Genomic DNA, 17,901 nt, shown 5'->3' with positions numbered 1-17,901 from the left:
GGCTTAAAGTCATACAGTTAATTGGTAGGGGGATTAATATTTAAATCCCAAACCTACCGGCTCACAAAACCAGTGCTTTTTCCTCTATTCCCTATTGCTGTCCACCTCCTAATTACAGATGCCACTTGAAACCTGCTTGAAATCTTAATAACTGTCTTTATAATACAATTCTGAAGCATGGACAAATTTATGCACAAATATAACAGAAAACACTGGGTTATATTTTAAATTCCAACATTGAATTTTTAAAAAATAAAATAAATGTCTAAGTGAGTTCGATCAACATTAAAAACTTGAAGAGATAAAACAAAAAGCTGGTTCTTTGACAAGACAAAAAAAAATGATGGACCATCCATTAGATTAACCAAGAAGAGAAGAGAGAAGATCCAAATAAGATCAATTAGAAACAAAACTGGAGATATTATAACCGATACCACAGAAATACAAAAGATCATTCAAGGCTACTATGAACACCTTTAGGTGAACAAACTGGAAAATCCAGAGGAGATGGATAAATTCCTGGAAATATGCAACCCTCCTAGATTAAACCAGGAAGAAACAGAAACTCTGAACAGATGAATAACAAACAGTGAGAGAGAAAAAGTAATTTTTAAAAATTGCCAACAAAAAAAAGCCCAGGACCAGATGGATTCACAGCTGAATTCTATCAGACATTTAAAAAAGAATCGGTACCAATCCTACTGAAACTATTCCAAAAGATAAAGAGGGAGTCCTCCCTAAATCATTCTTTGAAGACAGTAATCACCCTAATACCAAAACCAGAAAAAGACATTTAAAAAAGGAAACTAAAGATCAATATCCCTGATGAACAAAGATGCAAAAATCCTCAACAAAATACTAGCTAACTGAATCTAAGAGCATATCAAAAAGATAATTCACCATGATCAAGTGGGTTTCACACCAAGGATGTAGGGATGAGTCAATAAATGTGATATGTCACATAAACAAAATTAGAAACAAAAACCTATTCAACAATTGGGTAGAATCAATATTGTGAAAATGACCATAATGCCAAAAGCAATCTATGAATTAATTGCAATTCCCATTAAAATACTACCGTAATTCTTCACTCAACTAGAAAAAAAAACAATCCTAAAATTCATATGGAACCAAAAAAGAACCTGCATAGCAAAAGTAAGACTAAGCAAAAAGAACAAATCTGGAGGCATCACGTTACCCGACTTCAAACTATATACTACAAGGCTATCATTACCAAAACAGCAAGGTACTGTTATAAAAACAGGCACGCAGACCAATGGAACAGAATAGAGAACCCAAAATAAAGCCAGAGTGGAGCCAAATACTTGCAGCCAACTGATCATCAACAAAGCATACAAAAACATAAAGTGTGAAAAGTGGGTTTCATACCAGGGATGCAGGGATGGTTTATACACAAATCAATAAATGTGACACATCACATAAACAAAATAAGAAACAAAAACCTATTCAGCAAATTGTGCTGGGATAACCGGCAAGCCACATGTAGAAGAATGAAACTGTATCCTCTTCTGTCACCTTATAGAAAAATCAACTCAAGATAGATCAAAGACTTAAATCTAAGACACGAAACCATAAAAATTCTAAGATAACATCAGAAAGACTCTTCTAGACATTGGCTTAGGCAAAGAATTCTTCACCAAGAGCCCAAAAGCAAATGCAACGAAAACAAAAACAAATAAATGGGACCTAATTAAACTAAAAAACTTCTGCACAGCAAAAGAAATAATCAGCAGAATAAACAGACAACCCACAGAGTGGAAGAAAATCTTCACAAACTATGCATCTGACAAAGGACTAATATACAGAATTTACAGGGAACTCAAACAAATCAGCAAGGAAAAAACAAATAATCCCATCAAAAAGTGGGCAAAGTACATGAATAGACATTTCTCAAAAGAAGATATACAAATGGACAACAAACATACGAAAAATGTTCAACATCACTAATGATTAGGGAAATGCAATCAAAACCGCAACATGATACCACCTTACTCCTGCAAGAATGGCCATAATTTAAAAGTTAAAAATAATAGATGTTGGTGTGGATGTGGTGGAAAGGGAACAGTTTTACACTGCTGGTGGGAATGTAAACTAGTACAACCACTATGGAAAACAGAATGGAGACTCCCACTAAACGCAGAACTACCATTTGATCCAGCAATTCCACTACTGGGTATTTACCCAAAAGAAAAGAAGTCATTATATGAAAAAGACACTTGCACACACATGTTCATAGAAGCGCAGTTCACAATTGAAAAATATGGAACCAACCTTAATTCCCAACAACCAATGAGTGGATAAAGAAAATGTGGTAGATAGATAGATAGATAGATAGATAGATAGATAGATAGATAGATAGATAGACAGACAGACAGACAGACAAAGATAGATACACACACACACACACACACATATATATACCATGGAATACTACTCAGCCATAAAAAGGAATGAAATAATGGCATTCACAGCAACCTGGATGGAATTGGAGACCATTATTCTAAGTGAAGTAACTTATTAATGGAAAACCAAATATATGTTTGCACTCATAAGTGGGGGATAAGCTATGAGGTCACAAAGGCATAAGAATGATATAACAGACTTTGGAGACTCGAGAGGAAGGATGGGAGGGGGGGTGAGGGATAAAAGACTACACGTTGAGTATAGTGTACACTGCTCAGGTGACGGGTGCACCAAAATCTCAGAAATCACCACTAAAGAACTTATCCACGTAACCAAAAACTACCTGTTCCCCAAAACTATTGAAATAAAGTAAACAAACAAACAAAACTTAAAGATGTTCAAAGCAGTAGTTCTCCCCTCCAGAAGCCTTTATGAAATACACATTCCACCCCAGTCCTGATGACTGTTCACAAAGTTTGCAGTAGGCAGAGTCCAGGGTCAAGTGTAAAGTGGAAAAACTCCTTTGATACTTCCATCTGTAAATGGCCCCCAGAAAATCACCTCTGTCCCACCTTGTCCCCAAACAGCTGATCTAAGGACTCAACTACTATTAGGTTTCAGCATACTAACATGTACCAACAAAACAAAACAGTTACCAGCACTCATTTTAACTCATTTTTAATGATCCTAGCCAACAGATCTCTTATTTTTTAAAAATTCCCTTGTAGTCTGTTATCATCGTAAATCTTAAAAAAATTTAGATTCCTGTAGATTATCACAGTAAAAAGAAAAAAGATTCCCTTGGGTCTAATGTTCAATTTGCTACTAAAGCAATCTCCATTTAATTATCTGAAATGGAAATAATTCATATCAAATTCTTTAGGGAACACTGAATGTCCAACATAGCAGAGAACATTTGCTAATTTTTATTAAATGTGTCAGTGACTTTGCTCTAAAGGAGTTACAAAACACTAGGATTCTTTCATGAGTTAATACATTTGTAGTTACTGAATATTATCAACAAAATGTACTTTTAAAATTATAACTCCTTTAAGAACTTTGTCTAATGTTATATGTCTAATGCTGGGTGTGTGACTTAAGGGTTTCTCTTAATTTATGAATTCCAAATCTATTAGTTAATTTCCTAAGAATTAACTGAAAGGCCAGGCACAGTGGCTCATGCCTGTAATCCCAGCACTTCAGGAGGCCCAGGTGGGCAGATCACTTGAGCCTAGGAGTTCGAGACCAGCCTGTGCAACATGGCGAAACCCTGTCTCCACAAAAAATACAAAAATTATCCAGGCATGGTGGCGCATGCATGTGGTCCCAGCTACTTGGGAGGCTAAGAAAATCACCTGAGCCCAGGAAGTCGAGGCTGCAGTGAACCATGACCATGCCACTGCCTGAGTGACAAAGTGAGACCCTGTCTCAAAAAAAAAAAAAGAATTTACTGAAAAAAAAATAGTTACCAAAAAGGTTGATCAAGTGTAAGGTAGATGGTAATACATTACGGCAAACTTTTATGGTACTTTAAGATTAATAAATGTACACAAATATTTACAAATACAAATAAAACTTTCAATTTCATTTTATAATAGATGGCATGTAAACTTAAACTATCTTTAAAATAAATTCCAAACAACCCCAGAAAAAATTCACTGGCTTATAGAACCGAGAAAATGTGTTCTTTTGTCAAATTTACATTATGCTTGAATTTACGAATGATAAACTACATTTCAATTTACTTAAGAATTCTCCAAAATTTTCTTTACATAATGGTATTTTGGTATATGAGTGTCTTGTCACCTACTTCAAGTAAGAGACTGCAATGTTTTTCCTAGCTAAAAATGTATACTTATCCAATGATGCTCATTTCTCAAAACAGAAAAAAAAAATAACAATAGGCTAAAAGATGACAGCTAATACAATCAAAGAAATAGTAGGAAAAGTCCACAAGTACTGTTTCCAAAATTATACTTTTTTGAAAAAAGAAAAATTAATAGCCAGGTTTCTGTTCAAGATTATTAAAATTATTTTTAATAAGAAAAACATATATGCCATATATACCCTTTCATGCAGTTATTTGCTACCACTGACATGTTATCACTATAAAAAGATTTATTTTTCTTCATTAACAAAAAAATGAAATAAGACTAAGAGAAGTCAATTCAGAAAAGTAATATAAGTAGCATTGTTATCCAACTTTATATCCACAACAGAAGAAATGACAAAGTTTTAATATGACTGAAATGACTTTGGGCTGACAGTTAGAATTACAATATTGTCTACATCTGCAGAAGACCTTCCATTTCCATACATGTCCTCATAAATTTTAATGCATATTCAGTAGACATATTCTTCTTAGAATTTTTTTAATGATAATGCCAGGTCTAGTTTCTTCCATGGATTTTGGAAAGCAGTCTTTCATATACAGCCAAACAAATATAGTGATTTTTTTTCCTAGTTTATTCTTTATAATTTCTTGATGTTTAATTTTGATAACTAAAAAAAGACAATCTTGGTTACATGAATTTTTACATTCCTTTAAATTCCCATTTTCTTTTTCATGTATACATGAAAATACATGAACAAGAAAATTTCATATATGAATTTGAATATATTATAAAAATAATATATACATTTTTGAACTTCCAAAAAGTTTTAAAGTACTAATACTGATACCAAGTAAAATACACATTATATAGTTAAACAAACAGACCAGGAATGGTGGTTCACACCTATAATCCCAACACTTTGGGAGGCCAAGGTGGGAGGATCACTTGAGGCCAGGAAGAAGTTTGAGACAAATCTGGGCAACATGGCAGGACCCAGTCTCTCCAAAAAATAATTTTTTAAAAATTAGATGAGTGTGGTGGTGCTCGCCTGTAGACCTAGCTACTCAACAGGCTGAAGCAGGAGGATCACTTGAGCCCTGGAGTTCCAGATTACAAAGAGCTATGATTGCTCCACTGCACTCCAAACTGAATGACAAAGCAAGACCCTGTCTCTTAAAAACCGAAACCAAAACCAGAAACTCAAAGAATTGCATAAATTCCTTATAAAAGGAAGCATAGAGTTCATTGGGCTAGACAAAGTTTTTACCTGTCATGTCTTTGATATATATTTAGTAAACATGTCAAAATTTAAAATTTTACAATTTGCTTTAATAGACATTTTATACAACTTCTAAGCTAATTAGATGAATGTCATCACTAATATAATATTTAGGGCAAGACAAACTTTTGAAACTACCAAAAAGTTGCTTTAAAGCCTTTAATGCACAAAAGTCTGTATGAAAACAATAACCTATCAGCAATGGCTACATCTGCAGAGAACTTATAAACAAGTCTAAAATGAAAGCATATATTTATTTCACTGTATTCTGTTTTGTTACAGTCCTCTTATTTTTGGTGAATATGTATTACTATCAGTTTTTTTTGATAAAAACAAATTGAGGTTCCATGTGTACATAGTAACACAAAAACGAAAGTTGATACCACTCTAGTAGTATTCAAAAACTGATACTGTATCACTATGACTACCTTCACCTACTAATTAAATCATTACTTATATTTAAGTAAAATACAATGCAGCCTCTTCAGGAAGATTATAGCTTGAAAATTACCTTTTAAATCCTTTATAGTTATTCACATGCAATCCCAAGAAAGTAAGACATTGGGAGACATATTTGACATACATTTTAGGTCAAACAATGGTCACAAGAAGGAAGAAATGTGTGTATGTAATCAACAGAAACTCTAGGTATCTACAAATATTAACCACATTTTCCCTTGCATCTTTTATACTAAGTTACATCATCTGATGATTTATGGTAGTTTTTCATAAATACAATATAATAACTCAAATATTGAGATGCTATATACCTTCAAAACCCAGTTCAGCCAGCACTCCCTGCAGAGAGCCTTTACTAACAAACCTTGATTGTGCTTCCCTGTCCAACCCTAAACATCCTAGTCCCTCTCTCCAGAATTAATTACTCTTATCACTGTACATTACAGGATTCCTTGTCAGCTAGGTATTCAATATCCAAAGTGAATCTGCTGATCCTGTAAAAATGCAAAATTTCTTAAGTTGTTGAAAGTGATGTTGGATAACTCCTCTAATCACAGGCAAAGGTGATAAGTAAGGATCAGGAAGGATTATAGTAGTTACCATAAAGATTAAATCAGTAAGAATTGTTGATAATCTGTTGGGGACATTTAAAACATGATTTGAACATCAAAAGAATAAGAGTGATCTCCAGAAAACTGATGAACTCCTCAAATATTTATCCAAAAATAGCCTCTCTTCATAATCATTCTACAGAGATCAACTTTAAAGTGCTGTCATACTGTGCAATTACACAATTTCAGTGGAAAAAATTATACCAAAATGAGTCAACACTTGTTCTTTGTTCTAAGAATTAGTGCATATTTATTTAGAACCTAAGTTTGATATACTCTGAAATAAACTTATTTTCATATATTTGCTTCAGTTTTTCAAATAAAGCACCAAGCAAATATTTGTTCATTATGTATCATAAAACGTTGTCACTTATTTTTAATGGATTCACTTGAAGTAGTCTTTTCCATTACCAATTATTCTCAGATATATGTAGTACTTCTATTGCTACATTACTTAACAATGTGTTAAAATTTGTCCATATATCTGTCTATCCTAGCTATCCCTCTAGCTTACCTCCCTGAGAACAGATGCTACATCATCTCTATCTATAGCAACTAGCACCATTCCTAGAACATACTAAATGCACAAAAGAATGCTGAACTGAGGAGTACTATTTTTAATAATTTTGTAATTGAGTCTAGCACCCCAAGTCCAGTCAACATATCTGGTATATCCTCAACACTTTAAATAATCCAATTGGCTATTTCAAACGGTCTCAATTTTCAATTAAATTTTAATTGCTTTGTCTATATTTGAAAGTATGTAAGTTGTTTTTAAGAATCATACCTTTATACACAAAAAGGCATTTAGTAGAGGTCCATAGAGAGTTATCTGAGAATCTGGAGAAAGTTCCATTTCTACATGAAGTTTATCAGGTGGAAGTTCTGAGGGATCAATAGGTGGGCGTGAAGAAGTGGAGGGAGAAGAAACAACTCTGTCTGATGTCTTCTGGGATGGCCTTAATACAGATAGCATTGTCTCTTCCATTTCTGATACTGTAATAAATTAAGAAAAAAAAGACTAATTTTTGAGGGGTGGGGGACAAAAGACTTCTTGGAAGATCTTCAAGGAAATATTCACTAAGAAATTTTACTTTGCAAATATGACATCAACTAATCTTTACATAATGTATATATAATGAAAACAGACCTAAAAGACCAATAATTAAGAAAGCAAATAAAGAATAAATCATTGAAATATGAGAGAAATACATAAATCAGCCTGCAGAGAATCAATGAAAACTTTCTGTTAACATAAACAACATTCTTATTGAGTCCCTGCAATATAAATTTGGGTCACATCAAGACCTTAACTATTCTTGGGCACTAACTAAAAAATTTTTTCATATAAATAGCTATTTAAATACAGTGTGATGTTATCAAGCCACTATGAAACAACTATGAAAACTATCCTTTGAAACTTAACTCACTGGAAAAATACAAAGAAAACATCATCATTTGGCTCTAATTCTTTTTTGGACCTAGGTAATAAGGCAAATTACCTTCAGGAAACTATAAATCATATGAGAACTGTCAAAATGCATTAAAGAAACTAACATTTCACAAAATCATGCACCTTAAATATGCAGATTCACACATACCTTGTTTCATATTCAGGCTCTGCTGCTTCTAGCTTGGCAGACTTTGAGAATATTACTTACCTTTTCTGAGCATATTTCCTCAACTTTAAGATAAAAATAATGATAATATCTTTCTCACAGAGTTGTTATAAGGATTAAACATAATAGAAGATAATAGAAGCCAGAAAATTGCTTGGCCCAACATTTGATACAAAGTAAATGCTCAAAAGGTAGCTACAATTAATCTAAAATATGTAAGACTATATTTATACTATGTCATAAGAATAGATGCATTTCAATTTATTTGCTTCTTATTTTTCATGATTATCAATCATAATAGCAGCTGTATAAAAGCACAAATTATATAAAAACACTTACATGATTGTTTTAGCTGTTCATCTGCTTTTTGTGGATAAATTGGATGCCATGTATAATCAATTGTAAGCATGACACTTGGGACAGTCCAGCATTCAACCCAACCAGACCTTTGAAGAGTAAAACAGACAGTTTCTAGTCAGATACTTATTCTGATACCAGAGATACCAGTTGATACCAGTTGCAGATAATCAAATTTTATTATTATTTTTTGAAAGAAGAATTTCTCCACATATAAGCACAAAATACTTGTCACTAATTTTATTTTATTTTACTAATTGATTTATTTTTTGAGATGGGGTCTCTGTTGCCCAAGCTGGAGTGCAGTGGTGCGATCTTAGCTCACTCCAACCTCCGCCTCCTGGGTTCAAGCCATTCCCCTACCTTAGCCTCCCAGGTAGCTAGGACTACAGGCATGCGCCATGATGCTCAGCTAATTTTTGTATATTTAGTAGAGACAAGGTTTCACCATGTTGGCCAGGCTGGTCTCGAACTCCTGATCTCAGGTGATCCACCCATCTCGGCCTCCCAAAGTGCTGGGATTACAGGTGTGAGCCACTGTGCCTGGCCTGTGTCACTAATTTTACGTACTCACTTTTCCTGAGTAACGTTGCGCCACTTTGGTTTAACTGTTTTCTGGCCACTTTGACACTCAGCAGGAATACCAGTATCATGAATCATCTTATTTGGATGGCAATTTTTTACCAGCATAAATAAAGAATATTTACTAGGGTGGCAATCTGGTAGAAACAAATGAAGATCAACATCTTCTCCCTAAAAAATAATTATAATAAGCCAAAGTAATAAAATCAGTGCATAAATATGTTGGTTAATACTTACGGGCAAACCTGTCTACAACAATCTTGGAAATAAGTTTGAAAGAAAATAAACAAATTTTATTTATTTTTATTTTATTGTATTATTTAACTTTTTTTTTTTTTTAATGGTCTCACTCTGTCACTGAGGTTGGAGTGAAGCCTTGAACTCCTGCACTCAAGTGATCCTCCCAAGTAGCTGGGACTAGAGGAATGTGCTGTTTTTTGTTTTTTTTAGAGACAGGGTCTTGCTGTGTTGCCAAGGCTAGTCTCAAACTCCTGACCTCAAGCAACCATCTTGCCTCAGGCTCCCAAAGTGCTGGGATTACACGAGTGAGATAAACAAATTTGAAATGGCAGCTTTTACATTCGACAGTCAGGTAAATAACGAATAAGATTTTACATTGACTAAAACTAAATTTGAATTGAAAAACAACAAAATAATCAGGGAAAGAAACAGCATAGTTTCCAAACAGTGAAAAGAATGTCTTCCATGGGTATCCATAGATATTTTAAGTTCAGTTTTTAAAAAAACTTTTATAAGCTCAGGTGGCCTATGTTCTATATTTTTATTAATTTTTAAAATAGTATTGTCTCATTTGATTCTAGTAAGTCTCGTTTCCTCAACCAGCTTTTAATAATTCAGAACTGGCAAATCAAAGGATCTTCATTTGGCTTTACTTTTTTCCTAATAGGACTTCTATTCTTTGTTCATCTTGATGACTAGTTTCTTAACAGGCAGCAAGGTAGAGTGGTTAAAAGAATGGAGCCCTAAGCTATACTGCCCAATAACTCTCTAGCTGTATGATGAGTTACAAAAGCTCTGTTCCTCACTTTCCTAATGTATAAATGCAGTTAATAATAATCTCAATAGGGTTGTTCTGAGAATTGAGTTACTACATAAAGCACATGGAATAGTGTCTATGTAGTACCCAGAAAATGTTTAATAGATGTTAGCTGTTTCTATATGTTGCTAATTTTACCAGTATAACCACTATTAATACTACAAGTACTACTGGTTATCCATACCAAAAATGTTCCATAAAATTTTGAGCTTAGAAGTACATAAGAGCTGGCATTCAGATAAAAGGAAGAAAGCTACTGTGGTTACTCCTTGAATTCATGTTTACAATTAAGAATCAAATAAAGGGAAGTATAAAATTAGTTCATATGAATTAGTAAACATTAGAGCTAGAAGGGCTAACATAGAGATTAGCCACAGAGATCAGAAATGAACTCTAAGAAAATAATCAACTTGAGATATTTTTAATTGCCCAATTTCTTAGATGCAGTTAACTACAAAAAGAAAACAACAGGAACTCTGTGACACTAAAGGTAGTAGACATTGGAGGAAAGCTAAAAATACCTTGAAGTTGCAACGGACTGGGGAGAAGACAGTAAAGATAAGCTTTGGGAAATCAAATTTACTAATACACCTTGTGGAATAAATAATGCATTCAACTATACATACTCTTAAAGAGAACTTGGTATTACATGTAGCTGGAACAAAGTCCGTAAAAGGCAAAGAAAAATCAATGTTTAGTGTTTCTCCACAGGCTGCCAGATACACTACAAAAGAAAAAAAAAAAAAAGAAGAAAAAGTAAATTTACTTTTAATGTCCATTAAATTTCAATTATAAAATTGCCTAAAATGCACAACTAAACAAAATTAAGTTTTAGTCCAATGCAAACTCTGAAACAGTCTTCTGAGAGTCTCACAAAGATAATGGGGGGAAATAACTTCTAGTATCTGTTAAAACTATCAAATCAATACTAATTTTCTTAGTTGGTATTTGCCTTAATGAGAGAAATACTTAACCTAATTTTTTTTAATGTCTTACCATTTTCCTGTTGTTTAGTAGAACAGTCGATCCAATTGTGCTGATTAGCAGCCCAAATCATTTCAAACTGATGAAACATGATTTTAAAATTCCACGTATATGGAACAAATGAAAAAATGTCTGGAGGACTGTCACTAGACCAGTCTTGAATTAAATCTAAAATTATTGGGGTAGTCAATAGAAATTGTAAAGTTAGTTGAAACTCAGAAAAGTAAAACACAGATTTTCTAACACCAGTCAAAAATGAATTTTTCTTTTGTGTAACTAAAAAAATTTTATACTGAAATATTTAAAAGGTGATTAGGATGTATTTAAATAATTTGACAGTAAACAAATGTTTACTTACTAATCACAGTTCCAAATAAGAGAAATTTTATATATTAATATATCTATTTTTAAGGAATTTTAGAAAATTAAAAAAAAATCACCTGCTATTCCACTACCCAAATAGCCAACATTGTGGATACAGTTTCTTCCAGTTATTTTTCTACATAGACTGACACTATCCTATATGCACATTTTTTATGTGTTGCTTCTTTCACTGAACTCAAATATTTTTCCGTGTTATTTCACACGTTTACATAAATTTTGCATAATAGCTCATTAATGAGATTTGTCAGGACCTACTTAACCATTTTTTATAGTTGGATATTTATACTCTTTCCAAATTTTTGTGTTATATATATTATCATGTACTATATATTTTTGTAAAAGATATTTTACATATTCAGGATTACTTGTCAGTATAGATTCTAGAAGTGGAATTGCTGGGTCAAAATTTAGTAATATTTTTCAAGACTATTATAAATTGCATTCGAAGAGAAGTGAGTCCATTTACACTCCTACCGGAAAGGTATGCTTGACTACCTATTTCACTGAACTTTCTCCTGCATTCTATTTCTTTCTATCATCTATCTGTTTTTTGTTTTGTTTTACTTGACATTTAATAACTGAAAAATGGTATCTCGCTTTCACTGAACTTCTTAACTACAAGCATGGCTGAACATTTTTTCATGTTGTTTTATTCATTAAACAAATATCTACTGAGTGTCTACTGTGTCTCAGGCTCTGTTCTAGACTCTAGGACTACAATGGTGAATGAAACATAGACTTGACTTTCTTAGAATTATAATCAATCATATTTGTTCATTGCCGATTCACTGTATGTTTAAACTGCTTTTTAAAATTGTGTTCATATATTTTGTCTGTTTACCCTTTGGTACTTTAATTTTTTTTAATCCCAATAAATAAAAGCTCTTTAAAGACATTAGCACTGATCTACCATCTACCATAGCAGTTTGTACAACTTTATCTTCTGGGCTCCACAATGTTTTACATGCATTGTACACTCCCAGCAATGTCTTTCAATAAAAGGGCTCCTCCTAGAGGTGTCAAACTCATCTTTGTATACTCACAGTGCATAACACAATACCATGTACATAAAATTAGAACGTGTGTGTGTGTGTGTGTGTGTGTGTGTGTGTGTGTGTATGTGACAGAGAGAGAGAGAGAGAGAGAAACAACTGGAAAAGGTATTATTATAGCACAGACTTTAGAGAGAGAGAGAGAGAGAGGGAAACAATTGGAAACAGTATTATTATAGCACAGACTTTGACATTAGACAGTCCTGGGTTTAAATTCTGACTTTATCATTTTACTAGCTGTGTAACCTTGAAAAAAGTGACTTAAATGTTATCAGTTTTCTCTTGTACAAAATAAGAACAACCTCACAGACTTATGATGAGAATTCAGATGATTTATGTAAAGTTTAAACAAAGTAACTGGCACAGGGTAAGCACTCCACAAATGGTAGCGTTTATTATTAAAGATATCCTAAGGAAAATTACAGGTAAAACTGTGAAATATTTAAAGTAGTTTTCCTTGTATTTTAAAGGTGATATTTAAACAGAAAAAAGATTCAATAATGAACTCAGAGTAAATTTATCTTACATAATATCATATGAACCCATTTAAAATTTAGCTGCCACATACAGAAGCTAGCACAAATGTATTAGAAACTCTTGTCTTACTAAAATGGCAGAATAACATACTTAATGTCAAATGACAATCACAAATTAATATTAATGAGATATAGAGTTTTACTGCATCAACAATAAAAGGCATGTGGCTATTAACCTGTTCTATTAATAGACAACAGAAAATTCCAATTATCAAATTTACCTTAAATATATTTTTATTTAACAATCACAGTGATTCATCACACTTTACATAATCTATGCTTACCTCAAATCTTTTACTCCTACCTAACTAGGCTGACTCTATCCCTGCTTTCTAACTTTAGTCTTTAGCACAGCATCTAACACTTGGGAAATGCCCAAAAATCATCTCCGGATATAACCAACTCTACAATATATATTCATCATTCATCAGACTGATTTTCTCACCTTTTTCACTCATTCATAGTTCAGCATTTTTGGTCAAACTAAATACTGTCTTTCATATCCTCTCTGCTAAGGAAAAACTAACCATCTTTATTGCCAACATAATACTACAGAGAAGGCAAACGGTCTGCAGTCTGAAAATTGTTCTTAAATGTCTTCCACCTCCTAGCCTCATAAGTCTGCCCAAGTCATGCAATGTTTCTATGCCTCAAGTTCCTCATTATTAACTCAGGGATAGTAATAACAGCTACCCTATTTTAGAGTTATGTGAAGACAATACAAGTGAACATGCTTTGTAAATGGCAAAATACTATCATATTTTAGTTAATACTACTGAATTCATTTAAAAACACCATTTCAGACCTTAGTGTCCTTCCTTACTTTCTCTGATTACCTTCAGACAACAGTGATTTCCTCTGTACTCAGGTCTTACATGCATTTGTCAGCTTCACATTTCACACTTGCATTTCGCACTTGCACTCAATATACATAATGTCTGGTATTGTTTCATTTGTCTATGTCTAGTACACATGCCAATGTACTTGAGACAAATAATACAAAACAAGAAATGCCCATAAGTGAGGGCAGAGATCATATTTAACGTTTGTTTTGAATCACTATTCATGTATGAGACTTACAATGTATATTGGTTGTATTTTATCTACTTTATACTTCTATTAGTCAAAAGATTGAGATACGATTGCTAGTGAAATAAACAAAAATTGAACTAAACAGAAATTCAGATTACTACTTATTTGAAGAAACCAGTATAATTTTATAAAGTTATTAGCCAAATTCTATTTTAACAAATCTTATTATTTCATTCTTTAACAACTCATGTGAAATGTTACAGCTATTAGTCTATTTCTAATAAATCGTGTTAGTTTTTTTCTTTAATAACTAATTTAAAATTTCAACATATCATTTTATAATTAGTTTACCTACCAGTTTCTATAACATCTTTACTGATAAATATTAAAAATTATGGTGACAAAATATTTTTATTAGGAGCATCAACAATTTTTTAATATGCAGTTATTAAACCAAAATCTGTTTCTCATTACCAGATAGTCTTATCAAATAATCTGATTAGAAAAAGGAAGCACTTTCCTGATGACTGCCTTACTCATTTGTACAATGAATTAAAAAGTTATGGCAAGCTAAATGTTACTCTGAAAAAACCCACCAACAACTCACTTTATCTTTAAGTTGTTAGGCAAACACCCTATAAAACATCAATGAATTGGTATTAGAGCTTTGCAATGCCAGTGTATTATTTTCTTCTCCTCCTTATCAGAGTAAATCTAAGTTATTTTCATTATTCCCAGAAGAGGCTTCAGTTTCTGCTTTTGTTTTATAGCTTTCATTTCTGAGGCTCTATATTATATTTATCATAAAGCTATCTTTGTCCCACATTAAAATCTCTTAAGAACAATTTTATCTTATTAATAAATGGTATGAGAATGGCTGTTGAGGAACATTAGGCATTCCCTCACATCAGAGAGATAATTTCTTTTCTATAGAATTCCAACAATAGACAAAGCAATCCAAACACTATGACCAAGTAGGTTCACTCCAATACTAAACTAATATTCTTCTCCAGTAGTCGTCCTTTTTAGAGAATAAGTTTAAAAAGGACTCTACAGTTATTTGTTATGCTATATGTCTTTTAAAAACAATAGAATATGACCAATTGTTAGTTGTTAAATCTGTAAAACGGTCATTATGTTTACTTTTGTATCTATGTTTTTAAAATTTTCTCCAAATAAATTTTATTAAAAAAATAACCAAAAGAGTGAATTTCAATAGAGAAAGCATAAAAATTAGAGTTAGAGAAAGAAAATAATTTAAGGAAAATCAGTTGCAATTTAGGAAATGTGTACTTAGCTGTTTCAATGTAACTAACACAATAGTGTAAATGAAAGTGCTACTACAAAATAATATTTTCAAATGATGAAGAATTTATATGTCTACTGCAGCTATTCTTAGCACTGCAAGAGTCTAAAGATGGGAAATGTCTGGAAGAAAAGTAATGTGAAGGAGTAAATACTTGATGATAGGTATCTATTTTAAAAGATTAGTAAAGTTAAAAAATACAAAATCTTAAGTGAGAAGCAAAAGGCTAGTCAAAGAGGTAAGTAATGTAACAGATTCTTGAGCCAGACTACTTGAGTTAGAATTCCAGCTCAACCAAGTGTGACCCTGGACATACTGTTTTACCTCTCTGTAACTCATCTTCCTCATCTATAAAGTAAGGAAAATAATAATAATATTGATCCCTGAGAGTTATTGTGAGGATTCAATAATTTAATATGTGCAAACTGCTTAGGACAGAGCCAGACACATAATACACACTATAAGTTTTAGCTAAACTTTGTTTCATAAATTTGAACTGAGAAGTGTTTATTCAATGCTCTGCTTCACTAGCAAAAGCTTAACTTGCCAGGGACTATCAAAATTTCTACTACTGGGACACTGGTTCAAGCCTTGGAGAAGTATGTAACTCCAGGAAAGCAGAAGCAGTCTATCTAGTCCCCAAGGCTCCCAGTCAAACCAGAAAAGAAATATGAAAGACTTGATTGAACATATTGCAATAAGAGGCATTTTAAAAGGTCAAAACTCTAGTAATAGCAAAATTAGGGTAGAAATTGTTATCCCTATTTCACAAACAAGGAAACTGAAGCTTAAACAGTGAAATCATTTACACAACATTATAGAGTAGTATTGTCAGGAGAGGACTACCTACGTATGCCTTAAACACCACTATACCTCCAAATATCTAATAGTACTCAGCATCGATGAGATGCTTGTATAAAACAACTGTTGCACAAATGGATGGATGGATAAATGTAGCAAGCAGTCAAGCAAAGATTAGGTTTCTGTGGAACAGCCAACTGACCCTGGCAAATTAGACCAACTTTATGGGGCTAAACTTTTTAGAAGAAGACTCAATAAATGCCACTTATTTTAATGTAGTAATATTTATGCTATTCATAGACCAACAATATGTGTTCTTATAGTCACAATATATGCAAAGCTATCAATATATGCTGCAAGAAATAAAGGAATGTTTCTTCCAACTAGTGACAGCACCAACTCAATTATCCATGCCAACAGAAAAGATTAAATAAGGGCTCCAAGTATAAAAATAACATTTAGCTATTTGCGTATACTGTTGTGTATTATAATTATTAAAACAAAATAATGAAGCCATGCTGATGCCTAATTTGGGAAGAGAGAGAAATTGATTCATCATCTCCACCCTACCCCCCAACTAGACTGATACAAAGCAGCAGCCTAAATTGAGTTCTTTCATTTCCTTCTAAGCTCAATTTGGGGTTTATATTTTCCTTGTTTAGGTTAGAAAAGAATGCAAAATGTCTATATTTAAATTTTCTCTTTGACATTTTCAGCCCAAAATGAAATGTTGAAGAAAATATGAATCATATCATATCCCTATGTAATTTAAAAGTAAAACTTATCAAATGTAAACAAGTTCACTGTGATAAATCTCACTGTATTTATATCTATTAGAAAATTACCTGTAAAGAAGTTTTTCTGTGCAAAGATGAAGTGGTAAGTGGCTTTATAAACCTCTAATTCACACTGCCATGTCTGCGGCATGTTCCATATTCGGGGGTAGCTGGCATTGATGTGGAACTGCAAAACAAATGTTAGGTAAAAGTAATTAAGGCTTAAAATGTGACACTGTGTGAACAGCATTAGAAATGAAGTTACACACACTAGTGAGTAATTAAAACTTATTTTCCTACTGAGCTGAACAGAAGGTCCCTTTGAGACTTTAATATTGCTGTGGCTGAAGGTCAATATCCATGGCTACATCTAGCTCCTTGAAATATTAAGTCAAGATGTGGTCAAAAAACTTTCAAAACAACAAATCAGGCTACAGTGTTGATACTGCACTCCAGATAAACCAATGGGGTAACAACCAACATCCCTAATTTCTCCTTAAGCCTCATCTGTTAAGTGACAGGCTCAGTGTGAAGGAAGATAGTGTGATGCATACTGTCACACAAAGTAACATTAGTATTTCTGCAGTTTGGCATTTCTTTTTTGTTTTGTTTTGTTTTGAGACAGAGTCTCACTCTATTGCCCAAGCTGGAGTAGAGTGACACAACTCGCCTCACTGCAACCTCCGCCTCCCAGCTTCAAGCAATTCTTGTGCCTCAGCCTCCAGAGTAGCTGGGATTACAGGCGTGCGCGCCACCACACCTGGCTAATTTTTGTATTTTTAGTAGAGGCAGGGTTTCACCATATTG

At 32.9% G+C, this 17,901-nt stretch overlaps 1 protein-coding gene across 8 annotated transcripts in view; it reads right to left on the bottom strand.

The window, feature by feature from the left end:
* Positions 1–17,901, bottom strand: part of BLTP1 (bridge-like lipid transfer protein family member 1) — a 212,504-nt gene that overhangs the window by 146,563 nt on the left and 48,040 nt on the right. For all 8 annotated transcript variants that reach the window (XM_008969477.4, XM_024928495.4, XM_003816409.5 and 5 more), the window contains exons 15-20: positions 17,164–17,281; positions 11,220–11,375; positions 10,850–10,947; positions 9,159–9,337; positions 8,567–8,673; positions 7,396–7,604 (exon numbers count right to left, since the gene is read on the bottom strand). In XM_008969477.4, the coding sequence (XP_008967725.3) occupies positions 7,396–7,604; positions 8,567–8,673; positions 9,159–9,337; positions 10,850–10,947; positions 11,220–11,375; positions 17,164–17,281 (867 nt within the window). The remainder of the gene's footprint in view (positions 1–7,395; positions 7,605–8,566; positions 8,674–9,158; positions 9,338–10,849; positions 10,948–11,219; positions 11,376–17,163; positions 17,282–17,901) is intronic.

The sequence above is a fragment of the Pan paniscus genome, chromosome 3 (genome assembly GCF_029289425.2).
Source record: "Pan paniscus chromosome 3, NHGRI_mPanPan1-v2.0_pri, whole genome shotgun sequence".
Lineage (NCBI taxonomy): Eukaryota > Metazoa > Chordata > Mammalia > Primates > Hominidae > Pan > Pan paniscus.
Note: the sequence above shows the minus strand (reverse complement) of the source record. Positions and strands in the feature narration are given on the sequence as shown.